Source organism: Tupaia chinensis, unplaced genomic scaffold (assembly GCF_000334495.1).
Source record: "Tupaia chinensis unplaced genomic scaffold, TupChi_1.0 Scaffold000460_1, whole genome shotgun sequence".
Classification (NCBI taxonomy): domain Eukaryota; kingdom Metazoa; phylum Chordata; class Mammalia; order Scandentia; family Tupaiidae; genus Tupaia; species Tupaia belangeri.
In genome coordinates, this window is record NW_006159969.1 from 1,335,702 (window position 1) to 1,358,846 (window position 23,145).

Sequence of the window (23,145 nt, forward strand, 5' to 3'; positions counted from 1 at the left end):
TCTTTCTTTCTTTCTTTCTTTCTTTCTTTCTTTCTTTCTTTGGAGAGGTTTTTGCTATAGGGTGCATGCGCTCACCAGAAAGAGACAGACAGAAAGCAAGAAATCACCCCCCATGGGGGATGGCCACGTGCAATCCTTTCTCCTCCATTCTCTTCTCGGGATCTTGGGCACGCACGCACTCATGCCCAGCATGAGTTTAAGCCACCGGGTCCGGGACTCGAACCGAGGTCGACTACATGGGAGTCCAGCAACATAGCCATTATGCCAACTACTGGTCCCATCTTTATTTTTTTATAGACCCTAAATTGCATTTAACTTTAAAAGAAGTATTTATAAGGGATAAATACAAAGAGTCAAAATTTTACCTTTTTTAAGAAATTCAGTGTTTGCAATATATTAAGAGGCCAGTCGAACAATACATTTGGTTTTCACACACTGTACGCATCTACAACCAGGTTCTAATAGATCATTTTCTTTGCAGTTGTGTACAAACATCCTTCAGTTATTTCTGCTATCCTCACTTAAAACCACAATCCATTAAGAGCCTAGTAGTTCATTGTCAGTGATGTCATTCTTTTGGAGTGGCCGTCCAATTTACATCTCCCGTTTTCCCAGGAGGCCATATTTGTTTTGCAAGTTCCATTCTCCTGAACATAGCAGATGGAACAACCAGATTGTCCATAAATGTGAGACTAACAAACTGTGCTTCGATCTTTTACATACTTGGAACTGCTGCCTGTAAGTTTAAGGCCGCAGGTGACTATATTTCCCACGTGCACAGAGAACCATGCAGAGCACATCTGTAGAGGGAAAAGGAAATAAGCAGAGAATGGGCCCAGGTAACTCGCTTCCTATTCCCTATTCTCTGAACTGTCCATGTTTTTTTAATGATAATTGCCTCCAGTTTTTTTGTCTGTTTTTATTTTTTTCACTTAGGTAGCTCAAGTAAATTTCTACTAATTGCAGCAAAAGTCCTAATACATCCCTCTGTTCCCCATTAGTTAGGGCCCCTGCTCTGCACTGGAATTTCAACCTATTGAAAAGCTAGAAGGAAAAAAAAAGAGTGTTCTTATTTAAGCATAGACAAGAGTAAACAGGGAAGAGCATGTGCTTTTCAAACGAGTTTCCAGAAACCTGGGGAATGCAAGAGAGAACACAAAGCTATGGATAAATAAATGATGCGTACCTTACTTAACCAGCAATTTTATTTAAAGAGAAAAAATGATTTTCATTAAAAACACTGTTTTGTTTTTTGCTTTGGTTTTGGTTTGTTTTGGTTTTGGTTTTGGAGAACTTTTTGCTATAGGGCACGTGTGCTTGCCAGAAAGACAGAGAGAGACAGAGAGACAGAAAACGAGAAATCACCCCCCAGGGGGGATGGCCACGCCGCAGTCCCTTCTCCTCCATTCTCCTCTCAGGATCTTGGGCATGCACGCACGCACACACACCCGGCGTGAGTTTAAGTCACCGGGTTTGGGACTCAAACCATAGTCGACTACATGGGAGTCCAGCAACGTAGCCATTATGCTAACTGCTGATCCCAAAGACTCTATTTATTTTTAATACATAGAAAAGATATTGTGGGAATAGAAAGCAAAATTTAAATTTTAGGGTAATATACTTTTATAGACTTGTTTTTAAAAACACACACATTTTTATTTAAAAAAAAATAATATGGATGACTTCAAAGACACTATATGACTTGAATGACTTGATACATTCCATCTCCATGGGCAATGTCAAGAAGCAGTGCATCAGCAAGGAGCAGACATAGGCCCTAAGAATGGGACCCGTTGTTCTAAATGCTGTACTTTCTCCAGGAAGGACTCCTCATTGGAAATTGTCATCTACCTACCCTACAGTGTATCTAGAAAAATAATAAAATTCATTTAGACATATTTACTGGACTTCTACCATCAATCTCAGCTTTCAAAGAGCATCTTTTACCGAGTCAGAAATGTAAAGAGGCATCCGGTAGTTCATTATATAAATGGTGATACTTCGTGATAATAGACCCTCCCTGTTGCTCCTTAGATTTCATTGCTTTACAGTGAAATTTAACTGCAGGTGCAGCAAAAAGGAGAAGGAGCCTATTAACCTCCAGTGAACCTCTATGTGTCATGCCATTCAAACAATTTTATTTCAAGTCATTCTCACTTCAGAGAGAGAATAAATAGATGATGTAGTCAACTCCAAAAAGTTCTCCAAGAAGTTTGAATATAAACAAAAAGAAATGCAACTGCATGATCTACCATATAGTGGTGCCAGAAACAGAGTAGAAGTTCATTAACCGTGGTATGAATGAATAAATGAGTTTCCAGTGACCGGATGACTTAAATCAAACTGCTGACATGTGAAAATAGATGCATGCACAGCACTGCTCAGAAATACTGTTTCTAATCATGAAAAACAAGTGGTGGAAAGAAACATCTATCAGTAGGGGATTGGTTAAGTAAATTCCAGTATATTTACACAATGGTACACTATTCCACCATAACAGATGGTCATTTATTACAATGACAGAATAGAACATTTATTGCAATGACAAGTTATCCAGGGTCTTCTGTAAAGTAACAAACAGTACCCAATGCACAACTTATTAAACGGGACATAGCACCCATCATTGTAGTGTAAAACGATGTTTCTTACATGTGTTTATGTAAATCTAGGTGTCTAGAAATTGTCTAAATATTTGCAATGATTTTTCTTAGGTAATGAGGTTCCAAGTAACATTAATTTTTCTTTCTTTTTTTTTTTTTTTAGAGCTTGGTCTTTTAATTTTTTAAATTTCCTCCATGAGAGAGAAAGAGAGAAGGTAGAAAGGCACCCCCCTAGGATCCTCACACCCTATTTGGTTTAGCCGGGAAGTGGAACAGAGAAATGGAGACAGAGTTTTTGGATGATCTGGTGGCAAAGGCTTTTTTTTTTTTTTTTTTCCTTGAAATGGGAGTCTATCATGGAGACAGAATGAGGTTAAAAGAGAGAGAAGGATTAATAACGGGAGTCAAGTCTATGAGAAGGAGGAGAGGGAAGACCCCAGGAGCACAAGAGAAAGAACTGGTCCGTGACCGAGGAAAGGACCAAGAAGAGGGCAGGCAAAGACAGTAGGCAGAGGTGCACACAGCTTTATAGGTAGATTTGGTGGTGGGAATCTTCATTCATTCATTCAGTAAATATTTACTGAACACCTACTATGTGCCATGCAGTGTCCTGGGCACTAGGCTATGGCAGTGAACAAAACATACACATTTCTTGCCTCTTTAGAGCTTATTTTCTTTTCATCATTTTTGCAATAGGACACATACCCTCACTGGAGAGAGACAGAGAGAGAGGGAAAGTGAGAAGTCACTCCCAGGGGCGATGACACCACCACAATCCCCTCTCCATTTTTCTCTCAGGATTTTGGGCACAAACACATGCACCTGCTGTGTTTTGTTTTTGCCTATGTTTTTGGAGAGGTTTTTGCTATAGGGCACGTGCGCTCACCAGAAAGACAGAAAAAGACAGAGACAGAAAGTGAGAAATCACCCACAAGGGGGAATGGCCACGCCTCAATCCCTTCTCTTCCATTCTCTCACGATCCTCGGCATGCGTGCACATGTGCCCCACCAACTGTGTTTTTCAAGCTGCCAAGTCTAGACTCAAACCATGGAGTCGGCCATGTGAGATCCAGCGTCTTAAAGACCACACCATCTGCAGGCCCCATATGGAGCTCGCTTTCTAGGGAGAGGCAACAAATAACTAGAATGCACTATCTAAAATGGTAGATGAGTATTACAGAAAAAAAAATAATAAAACAAGGAAAGGGAGAGAGAATGCAGCGGGGGAGCAATTTTAAACAGGGAAGTCCGTGAAGAACTCATAGAGAAGGTGACTTTGATTAAAGACCATACAGGGTGGGGCCGGCAGGTGGCATGGTAGATAGGGGCGCTGGACTCCCACATGGCCAACCACGGTTCGAGTCTCGGACCTGGTGGCTTGCTTTCTCACTTCCTCTCTCTCTCTCTGTCTCTCTCTGATCAAACTGGAAAATAATCATGATACTAATAATAAATAAAGTTAAATAAAATAATTCTTTAAAAAAAAAAAAAAGACCATACAGGGAAGAAGGGCCAGGTGGATATGTGATAAAGGAAACAGCATGCACAAATGCCTTCCAGGAGTATGATGAGCACACTCAGAGAGCGGCAGGGACTGCTGCAGCTGCAGGTGACCAAAGAAGAAAGCGAGGAGATACTCCAGAGAGTGAACAGCAAGGCAAGGCACATCTTGTGGGGCCTCAGAGGCCAATAAAAGACTGGCATTTCTGAATAAGGTGGGAAACCACTGGAAGATGACAAGCACAGAAATGACATATGATCCGACATGTGTTTTGTATGGTTGGTTTTTAGAGATGATCTTATGCCACGATTTCCTGCCTCAGCCTCCCAAGTAGCTGGACTATGAGCCCAATGTTCAGAGTGTGCTGGAAAATGGAACCCAGGAGTCCAATGTGGCTTCAGCCAGCCGAGTGGTATCATCGACTCGCATGTGATACTGTGGCTGAGTCAGAAATATGTTTTGAAGGTATCGCTCTGTGGCCAGGTGGTGGTACATAGTGGTAACACAACTGGACCCACATGAGAAAGGTTGTGGGTTCTGGTTCTGAGACCTCCATGAGCATGCTGGAGGCACTCACGTGTGTCCTTGATCTGTGTCAATTGAGACTGGGCGTGGATCGTGTCATGAAGAGCCTGTAGGGGATGTTTCTCTCATTCCCTTTCTCCCTTGGAATAAATAAATAAGCTTAGTTTTCAAAATACTCCTCTGGGCATTCTATTCAGAATAGTCTTTAGAGTGGCAAAGGTAGAAGACAGGAAACTAGTTAAGGGGCCTTTGAAATACAATCCAAGTGAGAAATAATCACTTTTATTAAAGTGAAAACAATGGAAGACTAATAGGTGGCATGATGATTAAGGAACTGGATTCCCATATGGTCCACTTCAGTTCAAGTCCCAGACTGGTAGCTTGAAAATCACACTGGGCACATGTGCATGCATGCCCAGAATCCCAGGAGGAGAATGAAGGAGAAGGGATTGTGGCAAGGCCATCCCCCCTGGGAGATGATTTCTCACTTTCCTTCTCTCTGGCAAGCACATGCACACATCCTATGGCAAAAACCTTTTTTTTAAAAAAGTGAAAACAATGGAGGTGGTGAGATGTGAGGAAATTGTGTTTTGAAGGTAAAGCTCACAGTATGTGCCGATAAATTAGATGTGGCATTGAAAGATAAAGAAGTTGGGACCAATATCTCTACTGTTTTTGGCTTGAGCAAGTAGAAAAATCAAGTTGCCATTGATCACGATGAGAAGAACGTAGGAGGAGCTGGACAAGGGAGGCTGGATTTGGGAAACGTTAAGTTTAAGATACATATTAGACACTGAAGTGGAGATGTTTTGTAGGCAGTTATACACATGAGTCTGGAGTCCAAGGACGATATCTGTATTATGTGTATGAATGGCATTTAGAGACAGACTAGATGAGATAACCAAGAAGAAACTAGTTTTAAAAGAGAGAGAGAGAGAGATCCCAGAACCAAGCTCTAGAGTATCCCAATGTTTATAGCTCAACAGATGAAAAGAAGGGCCAGCAGGTTATCAAGGTGCTGGACTCCCTTGGAATGGCCAAGGTTGGAGTCCCAGACCCAGCAGCTAGTGAATCACTCTGGGCACATGTACTTGCATGCCCAAAATCCTAAGAGGAGAATGGAGAGGGTCTGTGGAATGACCATCCCCCTAGGGAGTGATTTTTCACTCTCTCTCTCCTCTCTCTCTCTCTCCTCTCTCTCTCTCTCTCTAGCAAGCACATGCCCCCATGGCACCCCTGCAAAACACATGCCCCCATGACAAAAAAAAAAAAAAAAAAAAGAAAGAAAGAAAGAAAAAAGAATACACAACAGAGACTAAGTGGACTTTAGGAGGAATACCAGGTGAGTATGGTGTCCAGAAAAAAACTAAAATAATAATAATAAAGCAAAGAATCTTTTGAGAAGGAGTCATTATTGTGACAAATGCTGTTGATGGGTCAAAAGAAAATGAAGGCTGAGAAATGACCACTGATTAAGCAACATAGAGAGGGTGAGTGATCTTGAAAAGAAGTCCTGCATTAACCTGATTAGAATGGATTCAGGGAAGAATTGGTTGGTATGTGGGATGTAGAAAATGTTAGGCATGAAGTGAGACTTATTGAAGTGTAAAGTAAAGAAAATGTGTTAAATGTGTAACCTGGTACAATATTGACCCTAAATGGGTTTTAATAAGTTCAACATATTTTCTTCCTAAGATGAAAATAAGGCAAAAATGTGAACATTTACCACTTTTATTCAATATTGTACTGGGGATCCTAGCTAATACAATAAACAAGAAAACACCAAGTCTACAGATTAGAACAAAAACATAGTCTTTATCCATAGACAATATGAATATATATGAAAAAATTCCTAAAGTATCTAACAAGAGGGCCAGCCAGGTAACATGGTGGTTAAGGTGGCTAGATCCCACATGGCCAGCTTCATAGTTCAAGTCTGGAAACCGACTGCTTGAAAAACGTAGTTGGTGTGTGCGCATGTGTGCCCAAAGTCCTGAAAAGAGAATGGAGGAGAAGGAATTGTGGTGTGGCCATCCCCCCCTCTTGGGGGGATGGCCATCTCTATCTCTCTATCTCTATCTCTTATCTCTCTCTATTTCTATCTCTATCTCTATCTCCAGTGAGAGCACACGTCCTATAGCAAGACTTTTTTAAAAAATCTGGGTTGGCAGGTGGTATGGTGGTTAAGGGCACTGGATGCCCACATGGCTGACCGTGTTTCAAGTCCTGGACATGGTGACTAACTTTCTCACTTTCCCTCTTTCTCTTGTTCTGTCCCTCTCTGGTCAGATTAAAATAAATAAAGAATGAAAAAAATTACTTTATTTAACTTTATTTATTTTAATCTGACCAGAGAGGGACAGAACAAGAGAAAGAGGGAAAGTGAGAAAGTTAGTCACCATGTCCAGGACTTGAACCAGGGTCGGCCATGTGGGAGTCCAGTGCCCTTAACCACCACGCAATCTGTGGCCCCAATAAAATAATTACTTAAAAAAAGATCTGGGGACCAGCAGATGGCTATGTTGCTGGACTCCCAGAGTGAGTTAAGTTGACCACAGTTCGAGTCCCAGACCCGGTGGCTTAAACTCATGCTAGGCACGTGTGTGTGCATGCCCAAGATCCCGAGAAGAGAGTGGAGGAGAAGGGATTGAAGCTGGCCCAGCCCCCTAGGGGGTGATTTCTCACTTTCTGTCTCTCTGTCTTTCTCTGTCTGTCTGGTGAGCACACCTGCCCTATAGCAAAAAAAAAAAAAAAAAAAAAACTAACAAGAAAAGCTACTATAACAACTGAATTTTAGCAAGGTCAAGATACAAGAGCAACATACAAAAACAATTGTTTTTCTATATCATTTAAGATGAAAAATTTTAAATATCAATTCAGGGATCAGCAGGTGGCATAGTGGTTAAGGAGGACTCCCACATTGCTGACCATAGTCTAAGTCCTGGACCTGGAACCTTGAGAATCACACCAAGTGTATGTGTGCGCATGCCCAAAATCCCAGGAGGAGAAGGGATTGCAGCATGGCCATCCCCCCTGGGAATGATTTCTCATTTTCCCTTGCACTGTCTCTCTCTGTCTCTTGTGGGAGGCTGCGCACCAGTGAGTCTGCTGAGGCCATTTTCATGAGTCTCTTACTATTGCCATCTTAGGCTCAGAGAGCAAACAATTACACAATGACAAAGGCCATGATTGGCTCCCCTTCAAAACCTCACCTTCAAAGCCATACTCTGATTGGCCACTAGAATCCCTCAGATTTGCATATCCAGTACCTCATGATTGGTCCACAAAAGCAACCAATCATAACCCACCTTTTACAACCAATCATGGCCCACCAACATGTATATAACCACGATCCCTGGCCCACAATAAATGGAGGACCCTGAAGAGTTGTAACACTGTGTCATCCCGTGTTGTAACATTGCGTCATTCATCCCATCTCTCACACCTTCACTCAGGAAACCTGTTCAACTGTCCTGCAGGTCAGGACACATGGCGTCCGGACAAGGAACCTGAGTACGAAGGATCCAGTGAAGAGCACCCGAGAAGGGGACGGCAGAGAATCGTCCCGGTAGGTAACAAAGGTTGCTTATTCGTAAGTAATAAGGGTAATAATGGGACAAGAGCTTAGTCAGCACGAACAAGAGCTTAGTCAGCACGAACTATTCGTTCAGGGCTTAAAAGAAGCCCTTGCCACTATGGTCGATCTAACCAAGGATTCTAAAATTGAAAAAGAACAGGGAGAGGATCTTATTTCCCTAGATAGTGAGGAAGAAGTTAAAAGCCCCAAAGGCAAGACAAAACCCAAAAAATCCAAAAAACTAAAAAAGAAAAACAACCTTAAGACTCTACAAGAGCCAAAGAAAAACGAGTCATCAACTAGTTCAGAGGAGGAAATCCTAGAGGCAGAGGCTGACAAACAACCTCAAATGGTCGCCCTTCAAAAAATGGCCGCCACCCTATAGCACTAATGCCTCAGCACCGCCTCATATTGACCCAAAACAAAAAATAATTAAAGAAAAGGCCATTGCCTCTCAATTCATCACAGCCATCAATTATAGACTGCCATTACTCCTTATTATTTGTCGCACTTCAGTCACACCAACGGCTGTGTTCTGGCAATCCACTCCAATCATGTGGATTCACCTACCATCTTCTCCTTCAAAGGTCATATACCCTTATTATCAAGCTGTAGCTGATATTATCAGTATGGCTTGAAATTTAAACATTACTTATTTTGGCAAAGACCCTGATACAGTTATCCAGCCATATACTAAAGACCAAGTTAATTGGCTATTTCAACAAACAGATTTCTGGCCTATTGCATGTGCTTCCTTTACTGGAACTATTGATAACATGGAATGGCCCAGACCCTGTCCTCATTTGGGGCAGAGGGTCTATCTGTATCTATTCCCAAAAAATGGATGCTGCTCATTGGCTACAAGAGAGATTATCCTGGTGCCACTCCTCCTGGCAGAACAGGGGGGGTCTCTGTCTTGCTTTACAGGAACGCTGCTGCTTTTACCCCAACAAGTCCGGCATCGTTCATGACAAAATACATCAACTCCAAGAATCTCTCCAATGACGTAGAAAACAACTCGCCGATGGTCTGCCTGGAATGGTCTCCCCCTTTTCCTGCTCCCCCTACTTGGCCCATTCATTGGCCTTTTAATTGTTTGCTCACTGGGACCTGTTATATTTAATGGGCTCATGTCATTCCTCAAACAACAAATTGACTCACTTACTATGAGGCCTATCCAGGTCCACTATACTAGATTGGAGATGGAAGACAACACCCCTATACTGGTCTCGCCTGAGGCGCTGAATCGGTTACCCAAAGACAGGTAAGAGAGTCTGATGAACCCAATAACTGTTCAGTCCTTCCACCTAAGACAGGAAGCCCATCATAGCTATGGGACTCTCCAATGACAGGTAAGAATGGACGAATGGTTCCATAAACAACTCCAACCTAAGACAGGCATGATTCCCCCAGGCCTTTTCCTCATCTCTCAAATTAAAACAGAAAAAGGGGACATGTGGGAGGCTGCGCACCAGCGAGTCTGCTGAGGCCATTTTCATGAGTCTCTTACTATTGCCATCTTAGGCTCAGAGAGCAAACAATTACACAATGACAAAGGCCATGATTGGCTCCCCTTCAAAAACCTCACTTTCAAAACCATACTCTGATTGGCCACTAGAATCCCTCAGATTTGCATATCCGGAACCTCATGATTGGTCCACAAAAGCAACCAATCATAACCTACCTTTTACAACCAATCATGACCCACCAACATGTATATAACCACGATCCCTGGCCCACAATAAATGGACAGCCCTGAAGAGTTGTAACACTGTGTCATCCCATGTTGTAACATTGCGCCATGTCCTGTCTCTCACTCCTTCCCTCAGGAAACCTGTTCTACTGTCCTGTGGGTTGGGACAGTCTCTGGTGAGCACATGCATCTTATGGTAAAAAACTAAAATAAATAAATAAAATGCCAATTGTCATAGTATCGAAAAACTAATAAGGTCATACTGGATTAGGATGGGCCCTAAATCAAATGACTGACAACTTTATTTTTAGGTTGTATTTGTTTCATGGGCTGGGATGTATCCTGGACAGTACCTCACCATGCCACAATCACTGCCTCTGTTCCTTGCAGCCTTCCAGCCAATCAGGATCATGGGTTGCATATGGGTCCACCAGGTGTTCAGGTCAACCTAGGATCCAAACCCGAGACCTTCGCACATAGCTCCAGCATCACACGGCAGTACCCTACTACCTGTGCCACCTTGGCTGGGCCTGATTTATTTATTTTTTAATGTAATTTTCAATTAACAAATAATTTTTATATAGTATCTGTTTATATATGGAGTGTGAAGTTTTAACACAATGTTTACATTGTGGAATAATTAAATCACCCTAACAAATCTATAACTTCGTTACTTTTTTTTGTGGCAAAAACACTGAAAATCTACTTTTTTAGCAATTTTGAAATATACCATGTATTATTATCTACTGTAGTTACCATTCTATGCAACAGAACGCTGAAGTTTATCCACACTGTCTAAGACTTTGTACTCTTTTATCAACAGTTTCCCTTTTCTCTTCCATCCTCCTCCTCCAATCTTTGACACCTACCATTCTACTCTTTACTTCTGAGTCCAACTTTTTTTTTTTTTTTTTGTAGAGGTTTTTGCTATAGGGCACATACGCTCACCAGAAAGAGACAGAGAAACAGAAAGTGAGAAATCACCCCCCCAGGAGTGATGGCCATGCCACAATCCCTTCTCCTCCATTCTCCTCTCGGGATCTTGGACACACACACATATGCGCCCAACATGAGTTTTAAGCCACCGGGTCCGGGACTCGAACCGTGGTTGACTACATGGGAGTCCAGTGACATAGCCATTATGCTAACTGCTGGTCCCCTGAGTTCAACTTTTTTAGATCCATATATAAGTGAGATCATGTGATATTTGTCATTTTGTGCCTGGCTTATTTCACTTAATGTAGCATCCTTCTGATTCATTCATATTGTTGCAAATAATACAAATTTTCTTCTTTCAAAAGTCTGAATAGTATTCCACTGTGTGTGTGCGTGTGTGTGTGTCTGCATGCACACAGACATGGGCATATATATCACATTTTTAAATCCATTCATCTGATGATAGCTATTTAGGTTTCTTCCCTACATTAGCTATTGTGAAAAATGCTGAAATGAACGTGAGAGGTAGATATCTCTTCATCATACTGATTTCAATTTCTTTGACTACATGTGAGGTTTTCAAATTTTCATGTAAAATATATATTAGGAAAAAATATACACATATGAGGCCCACAGGAGGCATAGTGGTTAAGGTGAACTCCCATGATTGCAAATCATGCCAGGCACTTGTGTGTACATGCCCCAAATCCCAGGAGAATGCAGGAAGAAGGGTTTGTGGTGTGGCCATTCCCCTACAGGGGCAATTTCTCACTTTCCCTCCCACAATCTTTCTCTCTCTCTGGCAACCGCATGCACCCTGTGGTGAAAACATTACAAAGAAATGATGTATAGATTTTTTGCACTAAAATAAATTTGTACTTTATTTTTTTCCATGAACTTGTTGATGACTTCTGGTACACACAGAAGTGGGAATGCTGTATCATATAGTTATTCTATTTTTAGTTTTCTGAAGAACCTACATACTGTTTGTTCATAATGATCTCCACACCCATATTTTTTAAGAATTATTCATTGATTTCATTTATTATTATTATTTTTAAATTTGCTATAGGGCACATGCACGAGAGAGACAGAGAGACAGCCACCAGGTTCAGGACTCAACCTTTGGCTAGCAATGTGGAAGTCCAGCGCCGTAACCACCACACCTGGCCCATTCATTGGCCTTTTAATTGTTTGCTCACTGGGACCTGTTATATTTAATGGGCTCATGTCATTCCTCAAACAACAAATTGACTCACTTACTATGAGGCCTATCCAGGTCCACTATACTAGATTGGAGATGGAAGACAACACCCCTATACTGGTCTCGCCTGAGGCGCTGAATCGGTTACCCAAAGACAGGTAAGAGAGTCTGATGAACCCAATAACTGTTCAGTCCTTCCACCTAAGACAGGAAGCCCATCATAGCTATGGGACTCTCCAATGACAGGTAAGAATGGACGAATGGTTCCATAAACAACTCCAACCTAAGACAGGCATGATTCCCCCAGGCCTTTTCCTCATCTCTCAAATTAAAACAGAAAAAGGGGACATGTGGGAGGCTGCGCACCAGCGAGTCTGCTGAGGCCATTTTCATGAGTCTCTTACTATTGCCATCTTAGGCTCAGAGAGCAAACAATTACACAATGACAAAGGCCATGATTGGCTCCCCTTCAAAAACCTCACTTTCAAAACCATACTCTGATTGGCCACTAGAATCCCTCAGATTTGCATATCCGGAACCTCATGATTGGTCCACAAAAGCAACCAATCATAACCTACCTTTTACAACCAATCATGACCCACCAACATGTATATAACCACGATCCCTGGCCCACAATAAATGGACAGCCCTGAAGAGTTGTAACACTGTGTCATCCCATGTTGTAACATTGCGCCATGTCCTGTCTCTCACTCCTTCCCTCAGGAAACCTGTTCTACTGTCCTGTGGGTTGGGACAGTCTCTGGTGAGCACATGCATCTTATGGTAAAAAACTAAAATAAATAAATAAAATGCCAATTGTCATAGTATCGAAAAACTAATAAGGTCATACTGGATTAGGATGGGCCCTAAATCAAATGACTGACAACTTTATTTTTAGGTTGTATTTGTTTCATGGGCTGGGATGTATCCTGGACAGTACCTCACCATGCCACAATCACTGCCTCTGTTCCTTGCAGCCTTCCAGCCAATCAGGATCATGGGTTGCATATGGGTCCACCAGGTGTTCAGGTCAACCTAGGATCCAAACCCGAGACCTTCGCACATAGCTCCAGCATCACACGGCAGTACCCTACTACCTGTGCCACCTTGGCTGGGCCTGATTTATTTATTTTTTAATGTAATTTTCAATTAACAAATAATTTTTATATAGTATCTGTTTATATATGGAGTGTGAAGTTTTAACACAATGTTTACATTGTGGAATAATTAAATCACCCTAACAAATCTATAACTTCGTTACTTTTTTTTGTGGCAAAAACACTGAAAATCTACTTTTTTAGCAATTTTGAAATATACCATGTATTATTATCTACTGTAGTTACCATTCTATGCAACAGAACGCTGAAGTTTATCCACACTGTCTAAGACTTTGTACTCTTTTATCAACAGTTTCCCTTTTCTCTTCCATCCTCCTCCTCCAATCTTTGACACCTACCATTCTACTCTTTACTTCTGAGTCCAACTTTTTTTTTTTTTTTTGTAGAGGTTTTTGCTATAGGGCACATACGCTCACCAGAAAGAGACAGAGAAACAGAAAGTGAGAAATCACCCCCCCAGGAGTGATGGCCATGCCACAATCCCTTCTCCTCCATTCTCCTCTCGGGATCTTGGACACACACACATATGCGCCCAACATGAGTTTTAAGCCACCGGGTCCGGGACTCGAACCGTGGTTGACTACATGGGAGTCCAGTGACATAGCCATTATGCTAACTGCTGGTCCCCTGAGTTCAACTTTTTTAGATCCATATATAAGTGAGATCATGTGGTATTTGTCATTTTGTGCCTGGCTTATTTCACTTAATGTAGCATCCTTCTGATTCATTCATATTGTTGCAAATAATACAAATTTTCTTCTTTCAAAAGTCTGAATAGTATTCCACTGTGTGTGTGCGTGTGTGTGTGTCTGCATGCACACAGACATGGGCATATATATCACATTTTTAAATCCATTCATCTGATGATAGCTATTTAGGTTTCTTCCCTACATTAGCTATTGTGAAAAATGCTGAAATGAACGTGAGAGGTAGATATCTCTTCATCATACTGATTTCAATTTCTTTGACTACATGTGAGGTTTTCAAATTTTCATGTAAAATATATATTAGGAAAAAATATACACATATGAGGCCCACAGGAGGCATAGTGGTTAAGGTGAACTCCCATGATTGCAAATCATGCCAGGCACTTGTGTGTACATGCCCCAAATCCCAGGAGAATGCAGGAAGAAGGGTTTGTGGTGTGGCCATTCCCCTACAGGGGCAATTTCTCACTTTCCCTCCCACAATCTTTCTCTCTCTCTGGCAACCGCATGCACCCTGTGGTGAAAACATTACAAAGAAATGATGTATAGATTTTTTGCACTAAAATAAATTTGTACTTTATTTTTTTCCATGAACTTGTTGATGACTTCTGGTACACACAGAAGTGGGAATGCTGTATCATATAGTTATTCTATTTTTAGTTTTCTGAAGAACCTACATACTGTTTGTTCATAATGATCTCCACACCCATATTTTTTAAGAATTATTCATTGATTTCATTTATTATTATTATTTTTAAATTTGCTATAGGGCACATGCACGAGAGAGACAGAGAGACAGCCACCAGGTTCAGGACTCAACCTTTGGCTAGCAATGTGGAAGTCCAGCGCCGTAACCACCACACCACTTGCTGGACCCAGCCTAAAATGTTTTAAATTTGACAACACCAAGTGGGAGTGAGTATGTAAAACCATTGAAACTACCTGGTATACACAGAAATGGGACTTTATTCCCACCTTTGATCGTGGGAATGCAAAATGATATGGCCACTTTGGAAAGAGCTGGGGAGCTAAGGTTAAACATACACTCACAATTCAACCCAGCAATCCCACTTACAGATATTTTCTAGAAAGAAATAAAAACATATGTGCACACAAACACTCATAAATGCATGGCAGCTCTATTCACAGGCAAAAAAACTGAAAAGAACTCAATATCCATCAAATGGTTAGTGAATAAGCACATTGTGATTTATAAACACAATAAAATGCTATCAAATAATAAAAAGAAAGAGCTAATGAGACACACAATGACATGGATGAATCTTGAAAGCATTGATATGTAAAAAAAGTCAGACACAAAATACTGTTTGATTCCATTTGTAGAAAATTCTAGAAAAGCCAAAACAGATCAGTGACAGAAAACAAATCAGTGGTTTCTAGAGGCTAGGAGACAGGAAAGGAAATAAACTGTGAAAGGGCAGGAGGGAACTTTGTAGAGAGATGAAAATGTTCCGTATCTTGATCGTGGCCATGATTACATGACTATACATTGTCAAAACTCATCAAACTGTATACTTTAACCTGGTAAATGTCATTGCATGGAAACACTACCTTGATTGAGATGATTTTTTAAAAATTTAAGATGTTTTCTTTCAGTGCTAACATAATTCAACCTGAAATAATTGGCCAAGAATTTTTATAGCTTGTGAGTCACCCCAACAAGAATAGAACAAGAGGAAAATTACAGTGAAACTATAACCCATTGAGTCAGTTGAAGACTTTATGAGCATCAGAAATTTTCCTTTCTGACTCTCTTGGTAACTTCCACTGCCTTCATTCACTAGTCGTACTCAACTTGGGCATTATAAAAGAAAAACTAAAGTGAATAGGTACTTGATCTCCAAGATTTAAACATTTTTTAAAAAATCCTTTATGTGTGTTGGCACTGTGGCCTAGTGGTTAAGGGAGCTGGATTTCAAACGGCAGACTGCAGTTCCAATTCTGGCCCTGGTGGATTGAAAAACACATGGGCACATATGTTTACAAGTCCCAAATCCCAGCAGAATGGAGAAATAGAGAAGGGATTGTGGTGTGACCATGCTCTATTGGGGAGAAGTACTTACTCTCACACTCTCTCTGTTTCCTGCTCTCTCTCTCTCTCTCTGATGAGTGCATATGCTTTCAGGCTATTAATCAAAAATTTTAAAATCCTTTGTATATTTTTTTACAGTGAGAAATATAACTATTGAGAGCAGAAGATAACCATGTTTATTGGTCATCGTTTTCTCTCTGCATAGGCAAAGTTACATCCAGAAGTTACGCGGTGAGTTGATTAACTGAGCAGTCCTTTCATAAAATAAAGTAAATCAGGAAAAAACAGAATGGGATAAGAAATAAATATTACTATGCCTACCTTCTCACCACATGAATACTACTATGGAATAACCACAAGAGTTTATTGTACAACTTTTCCAAAAATGTCCTGAACATATTAAGCATATACATGTAATAAGCTGAACCTTATAAACATGCCATTCTTCTAAGTTAGAAATTGCTGAACATCAGCAATTTCATATGGCCTAGCCAATACATTCTCTAATTTTCACACATGCTATCATACTCTATATCCTGTTTTATAATTCTCTTTTTCTTTTGATAATGTATAGTGGCCATTTTTCCCCATCAACATGCACAAATCTATAGCTCTTTCTAAGTACCTGCATAGTTTGCCATTGCATGGATACACCTTCTTTAGTTAAACAATTCTCTTGTGATAGATATTTAACTTGTTCCATATTATAGTTGGATAATCACAATGACTTTTGTCTTCCAACCTGAAACTTCCACACTTCCACCTCCAGTCTAGAGCTCTGCCCACCCAAACAATGGGCATTTGGCTTTGTGGATTAGGTTTCTGTGTCTCTCTTCACTATTGAAATTGTCAAACACCCTTTTAAAAAATATAAAGTATGCAAAGTAAACAATATTATTAAATTTGGATATAGACTCAAGTTCATCCAAGTCTTGCTAATGTTAAAAAATGTCATGTTAGGGCCCCAGCAGGTGGTTAAGGGCACTGGACTCCCACATGGCTGACTGCAGATCAAGTCCCAGACCTGGTGGCTTGCTTTCTCACTTTCCTCTCTTTCTCTTGCTCTCTCCCTTCTCTGATCAAATTTTAAAAATAATAAAAATAAATCAATGAATAAAGTTGAATAAAATAATTTTTAAATGTCATTTTAATTGTAATCTTATAATACTATTGAAAAATCCTTGCACCAGAGAATTATTATTGATTCAAGGAAGAATTGGTTGGTAAGTGGAGTGTGGGAAATGATAGGCATGAAGGGAGTTTAAAGTAAAAAATGTGAGGTGTAAAATGTGACCTGGTACATTATTAATCCTAAGTAGACTTTGATAAGTTCAACATACCTTTCTCCTAAGATCAAGAATAAAGTTGGGAACCAGCAGTTAGCATAATAGCTATGTTGCTGGATTCCCACGTAGTCGACCATGGTTCGTGTCATGGACCTGGTGGCTTAAAACTCACGCCGGGCGCGTGTGCGTGCATGCCCAAGATCCCGAGAGGAGAATGGAGGAGATGGGATTGTGGCGTGACCATCCCCCCTGGGGGGTGATTTCTCGCTTTCTGTCTCTATGTCTCCCTCTGTCTGTCTGGCAAGTGCACACACCCTATAGTGAAAAAAAAAAAAAAAAAAAGAAGAATAAAGCAGCCCAGCCAGTTGTGTGGCTGACTCCAACATGGCTGTTTCCCAAAGCTCTGTCCTTCGTTGTCTTACACGGTCATTTTCCTATTTCTCTGTCCTCCCATGAAATCCATACTTCATTCAGGAAGGGCTGTGTATATTGCCAGAGGAGGAGATACCATTTGAGTTTTGGACTGGCAGATTGAAAAACACTTCAGGCCCATGTGTATGCATGTCCAAAATCCTGAGAGGAAAATGGAGGAGAAAGGATTCTGGTGTGGACATCCCCCTGGGAAGTGAGTTCTCACTTTCTACTTTTTTTCTCTCTCTCTTTTTCTCACTTGCTCTGTCTTCCTGGTGAATGCATATGTTCTATAGCAGGAAAAAAAAAAAAAAAAAAAAAGCAAGGATAAGACTGACCCAATAATGTATATTTCAAAGTAATTTAAGATTAGTGTCAGGCCAGCAGGCAGCATGGTGGTTAAAGGCACTGGATTCCCAACACAGTTCAAGTCCCAGACCTTACGACTTGCTTTTTCATTTTGCCCCCTTCTCTCTCTCTGTCTGGTCAAATTAAAAAATAATAATAACAAATGGAATTAAATAAATAAATATTATTTTAAAAAATTAATACTATCCAGGGCATGGTGGATGGATCCCACATAGTTGATTACATGGTTCAAGTCCTGGACCAACGACTTGGAAAACACAAAGCATGTGTATGTGTGTGTGTGTGTGTGTGTGTGTTCAAAATCTAGAAAAGAAGAAGAGTGGAGGAGAAGGAATTACAGTGACCATTCTCCATGGGGTTTGGGGGTGTGTGCTTTATGACTTTCTCTCCAGCAAGCATATATGCGTTCTGGCAAAATTAAAACAAAACAAAAAACCAAGATTAAATTTCAAATGTTTCACTATAAAAAGGTAGGTAAGTGAGGTGATGGATATGTTAATTAGCTTGATTTAATTATTTCACGTTGTATACATATATCACAACATCACTTGGTGCCCCATACATGTATATAATTATAATTTGTAGACAAAAAAATAATAGTAATTTTAAAAGAGCTTTGCCTGCCAAACAAAACAGCCTCCGTTGGCATTCAAGGGCCTTTGCCTTCAACCCCAGTGAATCGTCCCAGCCGCGTTTCACCCGGCACAGGTGTGCCACGCTGCTGCTCCTGATCACACCACATCCATCTTACTCAGGCTCTTCTTTCTGTTTGGAATGTCCTTCCTCTCAGCTTGTCCTGGGAAGCATGCCCAGAGTCATCCTCTACCCATTCTCAACTCTCCCTCTCCACCATTTCCCCAGAGGTAGCATAATGCGATAAGGAAAGCATATGCTTTCATGATTGACACGCTTGCATTTGGACCTCCAGCTTCTCTAACTTTTTGCCACGGGAGCTGGGGCAATTACTTGAATTCTCTTAGCTTGAGTTTTTCTCATCTGAAAAACGGAAAGTAACCTCTGGCTATGCCTAAACATTTGGGAGGGGCACGTAGGTCCATTGCTAGAAGGAATGTGTGTTTATTAGCAGACCACACATGTGTAGAGGGTGTGCATAGCATTTCTTTATCCTTCCCTTGAGTCACTATGAGCTGGATCCTAAGTAGAATTGGACTGATCAGTCTTTGTGAAGTCCACTCAGATGAGCTTCCCATAGCTCTGGCCTTCATTATCTTTCACAGTCATTTTCCCGGTTCTCAGTCCTCCTGTGGAATCCATGCTTCTTTCAGGAAGGACCGTGTACATTGTGAGAGGAGGAGATGTCTAAAGGAAACACATACCTTTTTGATGCTTTCTATCATTATATCTTTTTTTTTTAATATCTGTGTACTCTGTAGTAAAACTAGCCAAAAGGTAAGGAAGTAAAAGATAAGAAACAGCTAAAGAGCGAAAGAGAAAAAAAATTACTATATACTCTGAGAGGTATTAGCAGGTTTATCATGTTGCGGAATTGGAAATAATATCTGTCAAGTACCTGATATATTAAAAACATTAAAAATGAGCAGTGAGGAACCAGCAAGTGGTGTGATGGTTAAGGCACTGGACTCCAATATGGCTAACTGCAGTTCAAGTCCTGGACCCAGAGCTTGAAATTCACACTGGGCATGTGTACATGTGTTCCCAAACTCCCGAGAGGAGAATAGGGAAGGGATTGCAGTGTGGTCATGCCCCCTGGTGGGGGGGGGTGATTTCTGTCTCTGTCTCTGTGTCAAGCACACATGCCCTATAGCAAAAATATCTCAAAAAAATGAGCAGTGAACAAAGAATAATCTAATATTCACAGATTCTCCTCTTCTTGTGCATGAAGAGGGAATCTGTCTTTGACCAGTCTCCAGCTTAAGGCAGGGGTTATGGAGAAGGAGGAGAAATGAAAGATGGGAGCCTGGTTTACAGCCAGAGCAAAGTGGGTTACTCAGGAAGAACCTTTGTTTAGTGGAAAGGAGTACTACCAAGGGCTATGTTTGACAAAGTTCGGGAAAGTTTTGAGAAAGAACATCTGTGGTACAATGTGGTTTGAGGAAGAGGGAGGAAGGCAAAGACTGAGAAAGATGATTTTAAAGCATTTTTTTAATGTCATGAATGTAAATGCCATTTCCAAAAGTCTAGAAAAGATCCTAATTGATTTTCATTACTTCCTACTTTGTGCTGAGTTGTACTCAGAAAGTGGCTTTATCCAGGTCTATAAATACTAAATATAATGTATCCTTCTCTGCAGTCCAGATCATCTCTCTTGAAGTTTTAGTACAAGATTGACAATATTGTAGTATGCCATGCAATAAATATGGTCTTGCCTATGTTCATCTCCTCTAAGAGTTTATAAATAGGCCCCTTGGGGACCAGAAGGTGGCATAATGGTTAGGTCCCTGGACTCCCACATAGTCCACCGAGGTCCGGGTCTCAGCAGCTTTAAACTCACACTGGGCACATGTGTGTGCATGCCTAAAATACTGAGAGGAGAATGGAGGAGAATCCCCCCTGGGGGGTGATTTCTCACTTTCTGTTTTTTTCAGCAAATGCAGGCGTTTTTGTAGCAAAATTCTCTCTAAAAATAAATCAAACGGCCCCTTGAAGACAGCCTTTGTGTCTCCGTTATCTGTGTGTCCTGCCCCAGTTCCAGCTTCTAGTTACTGAGTTAGTAAAAATTGTACAATACAAAGTAGATATTAAATTAATGTGATGGGGTCTGCAGCTGGCGTGGTGGATAAAGGCACTAGATTCTCACATGGCCAAGTCTCGGACCTGGCAGCTTGTTGTCTTGCTTTCCCTTTCTCTCTCTCTCTCTGTCTCTCTCTGGTCAAATTAAAGTAATAATAATAACAAATGAAATTAAATAAATAACCCTTAAACTAACGTGAAATGAATATATAAGTGATGGGTGCAACTGAACTTCAAAAGCGATTTCTACAGCAACGTCTATGACAGCACACTCTCCCCCTCCAGTCGTGGGCTGACCATCTGTCCTAGTCCTCACTTTATCCCCAGCACTTCCACTGTGACAAGTAAACAAAAAGCTCTGAAATAACCTTCGAAACGCCGGGGCATCAGAAAGAGAAGAAAGCGAAACAACCCAAGGCTAAACAACAGGGAGCTGCTTTGGTGACGCTGCTGAACAGAAACGCAGTGTCCAACTGCCCCGGGGTGGGTATAATCCTTAGGGATCCACCCCGGGAACAGCGGGTGATTGCCTGCGGCGGCCTCTCCTCCGCCGCGGTAGGGGGCGCTGTGGCCGGGCGCAGCCGTCGGGTCCGCGCCGTGCCGCTCTCTGGGCGGGGTGGGGAGGCGGCTGGAGGACCTGCGGCAGGCCCGCTTCGGCCGCTGCTCCGGCCTGGTTTCTTTTGGCGTCTGACTGTGCGTTTGGTCGCGCACCATGGGGAAGCGGGACAATCGAGTGGTGAGTACCCAGCTGAGAAAACAGAGAAGCGACCCGGCGTCGGTGGCGGGAGAGCCGGACTCCTCGCCCTTCTGAGCCGGGCCCGAGGGCCAGCGGCGCATTCGGATCTGGGGCCCGGAGACCCAGCACCCTCCGTCCGTCCCAGATGCGCGTGCGCCCGCGCACTCAGTTGGCGCCTTCGGGTCCCCAACTTTCTTCTCTACTCCCCACACCCCGGCGGGACCCCGGCGGGATGCTCCTCTGGCCCTGCTGGCTGGCTTCCCTCCCGCACCCCGGTGGCGGTGCCCACCATTTAGAGCTGCGAGGGCTCGGAGAAACCTGTTCCCTCCTGTTAGTAACTCCCGAGTCTGAGGCCCTTGGAGGAGCCTGGACTCGCCCTCTCCTCGGGGTCGCCCATCCCAGCTCCGCGTCCCTCTCTTGCGCACCCAGCTAGGAGAGAGCAGGGAGGCCTTGGACACCGCCCCTGCACCCGAGAACCGGCTGCACTCGGGTTTCTAGCCACCGGCGGGCTCCCGTTATGAGAACGGGGTGACCGTATTAGACTTCGTCTGTCCTGCGCCCGAGACTGCGTGGCACCTAGAAACCCTTAACGCGAAAATATTGATAGTTGGTTTTGGGGTCCGACACAGACTGTCATTGCTGATCCCTCAAGAGTTATGTGAACTACTAGAAGTTAACTTTTCTTCTTTGAGCTTTAGTTTCGTTGTAAAAAGGGATCATTGTTAGCCACAGGCAAATAGTTGAGACTACAAAAGGCGGGATGCCTGAGAGAGTGCTTGGCCTGAAAATTAACTCTAATAAAGGAGATAAAAGAGAGACAAATAACTCATTGCACAGAGAATAAAAAATAGTATGTAATAGATATCCAAGGTTGAGCACATTCAGAAGAGAAGGTACTTTTGACAGGCGGAGATGGGAGGAAAGCAGCCCAGATCAGGGGGACGGGTTGGGTTTAGTTTGGAAAGCCCAGGTTATGAATTACATTGGATAAGCAGTAAATACAAGGAGATAGCAATAAATTTAGGTTGCAGCCTGATAGTCTCAAGGTTTGTCTGTGACTGTCTTAACCACTGAGCAACAAAATGGAAAAAATACTGCTTAGGGCTAGCTGATGGCATGGTGGTTAAGGCAGCTGGATCCCACGTGGCTGAATGCACAGTTCAAATGCCGGGCCTGAGGTCTTGAGAAACACCCTGAGTGTGTGTGCATACATGCCTAAAATTCCAAAAGGAGAGAGAAAGGGAGGAGAAGAAATTGGGGTGAGACCATCCCTGGTGGGAGGGTGTTTTTCTCACTTTTCCTCTTATCTCTGGCTGCTCATATACCCTCTGGCCAATTTTTTTTAAATAGTGAAAAGTGGGACCAGCAGATGGCAGTAATGGTTACATTTCTGGACTCCCACATGGCCAACTGCTGTTTCAAGTCCTGGAAGCTTGAAACTTACACTGGGCATGTGTGTTTTGGTGCCCAAAATCCTAAGGGGAGAATGGAGGAAAAAAGATTGCAGCGTAGCCATCCTCCCTGGGGAGTTATTTCTTGCTTTCTGTCTCTCCAGTGAATGCATGTGCCCTTTTGCAAAAATCTCTAAAGAGAAAGAAAGAAAACTTAAGCTGGGACCAAATAAATAAAAGATAAAGTAAGACTAAAATTTAGGTGATCGGACCTTTAATTTAGCACATTATAACTCTTGGTTTTTTTATTTTTTTATTTTTTTTAT

The 23,145-nt window shown here is 42.0% G+C and overlaps 1 protein-coding gene across 1 annotated transcript in view; it reads left to right on the forward strand.

Annotated features, from left to right (window-relative positions):
* Positions 1-21,305: 21,305 nt before the first annotated feature.
* The window catches only part of FAM133B (family with sequence similarity 133 member B), a 30,296-nt gene continuing 28,456 nt past the window's right edge, over positions 21,306-23,145 (forward strand). The window contains exon 1 of the mRNA XM_006155537.3: positions 21,306-21,428. Within this exon, the coding sequence (XP_006155599.1) occupies positions 21,405-21,428 (24 nt within the window). The 5' untranslated portion in view covers positions 21,306-21,404. The remainder of the gene's footprint in view (positions 21,429-23,145) is intronic.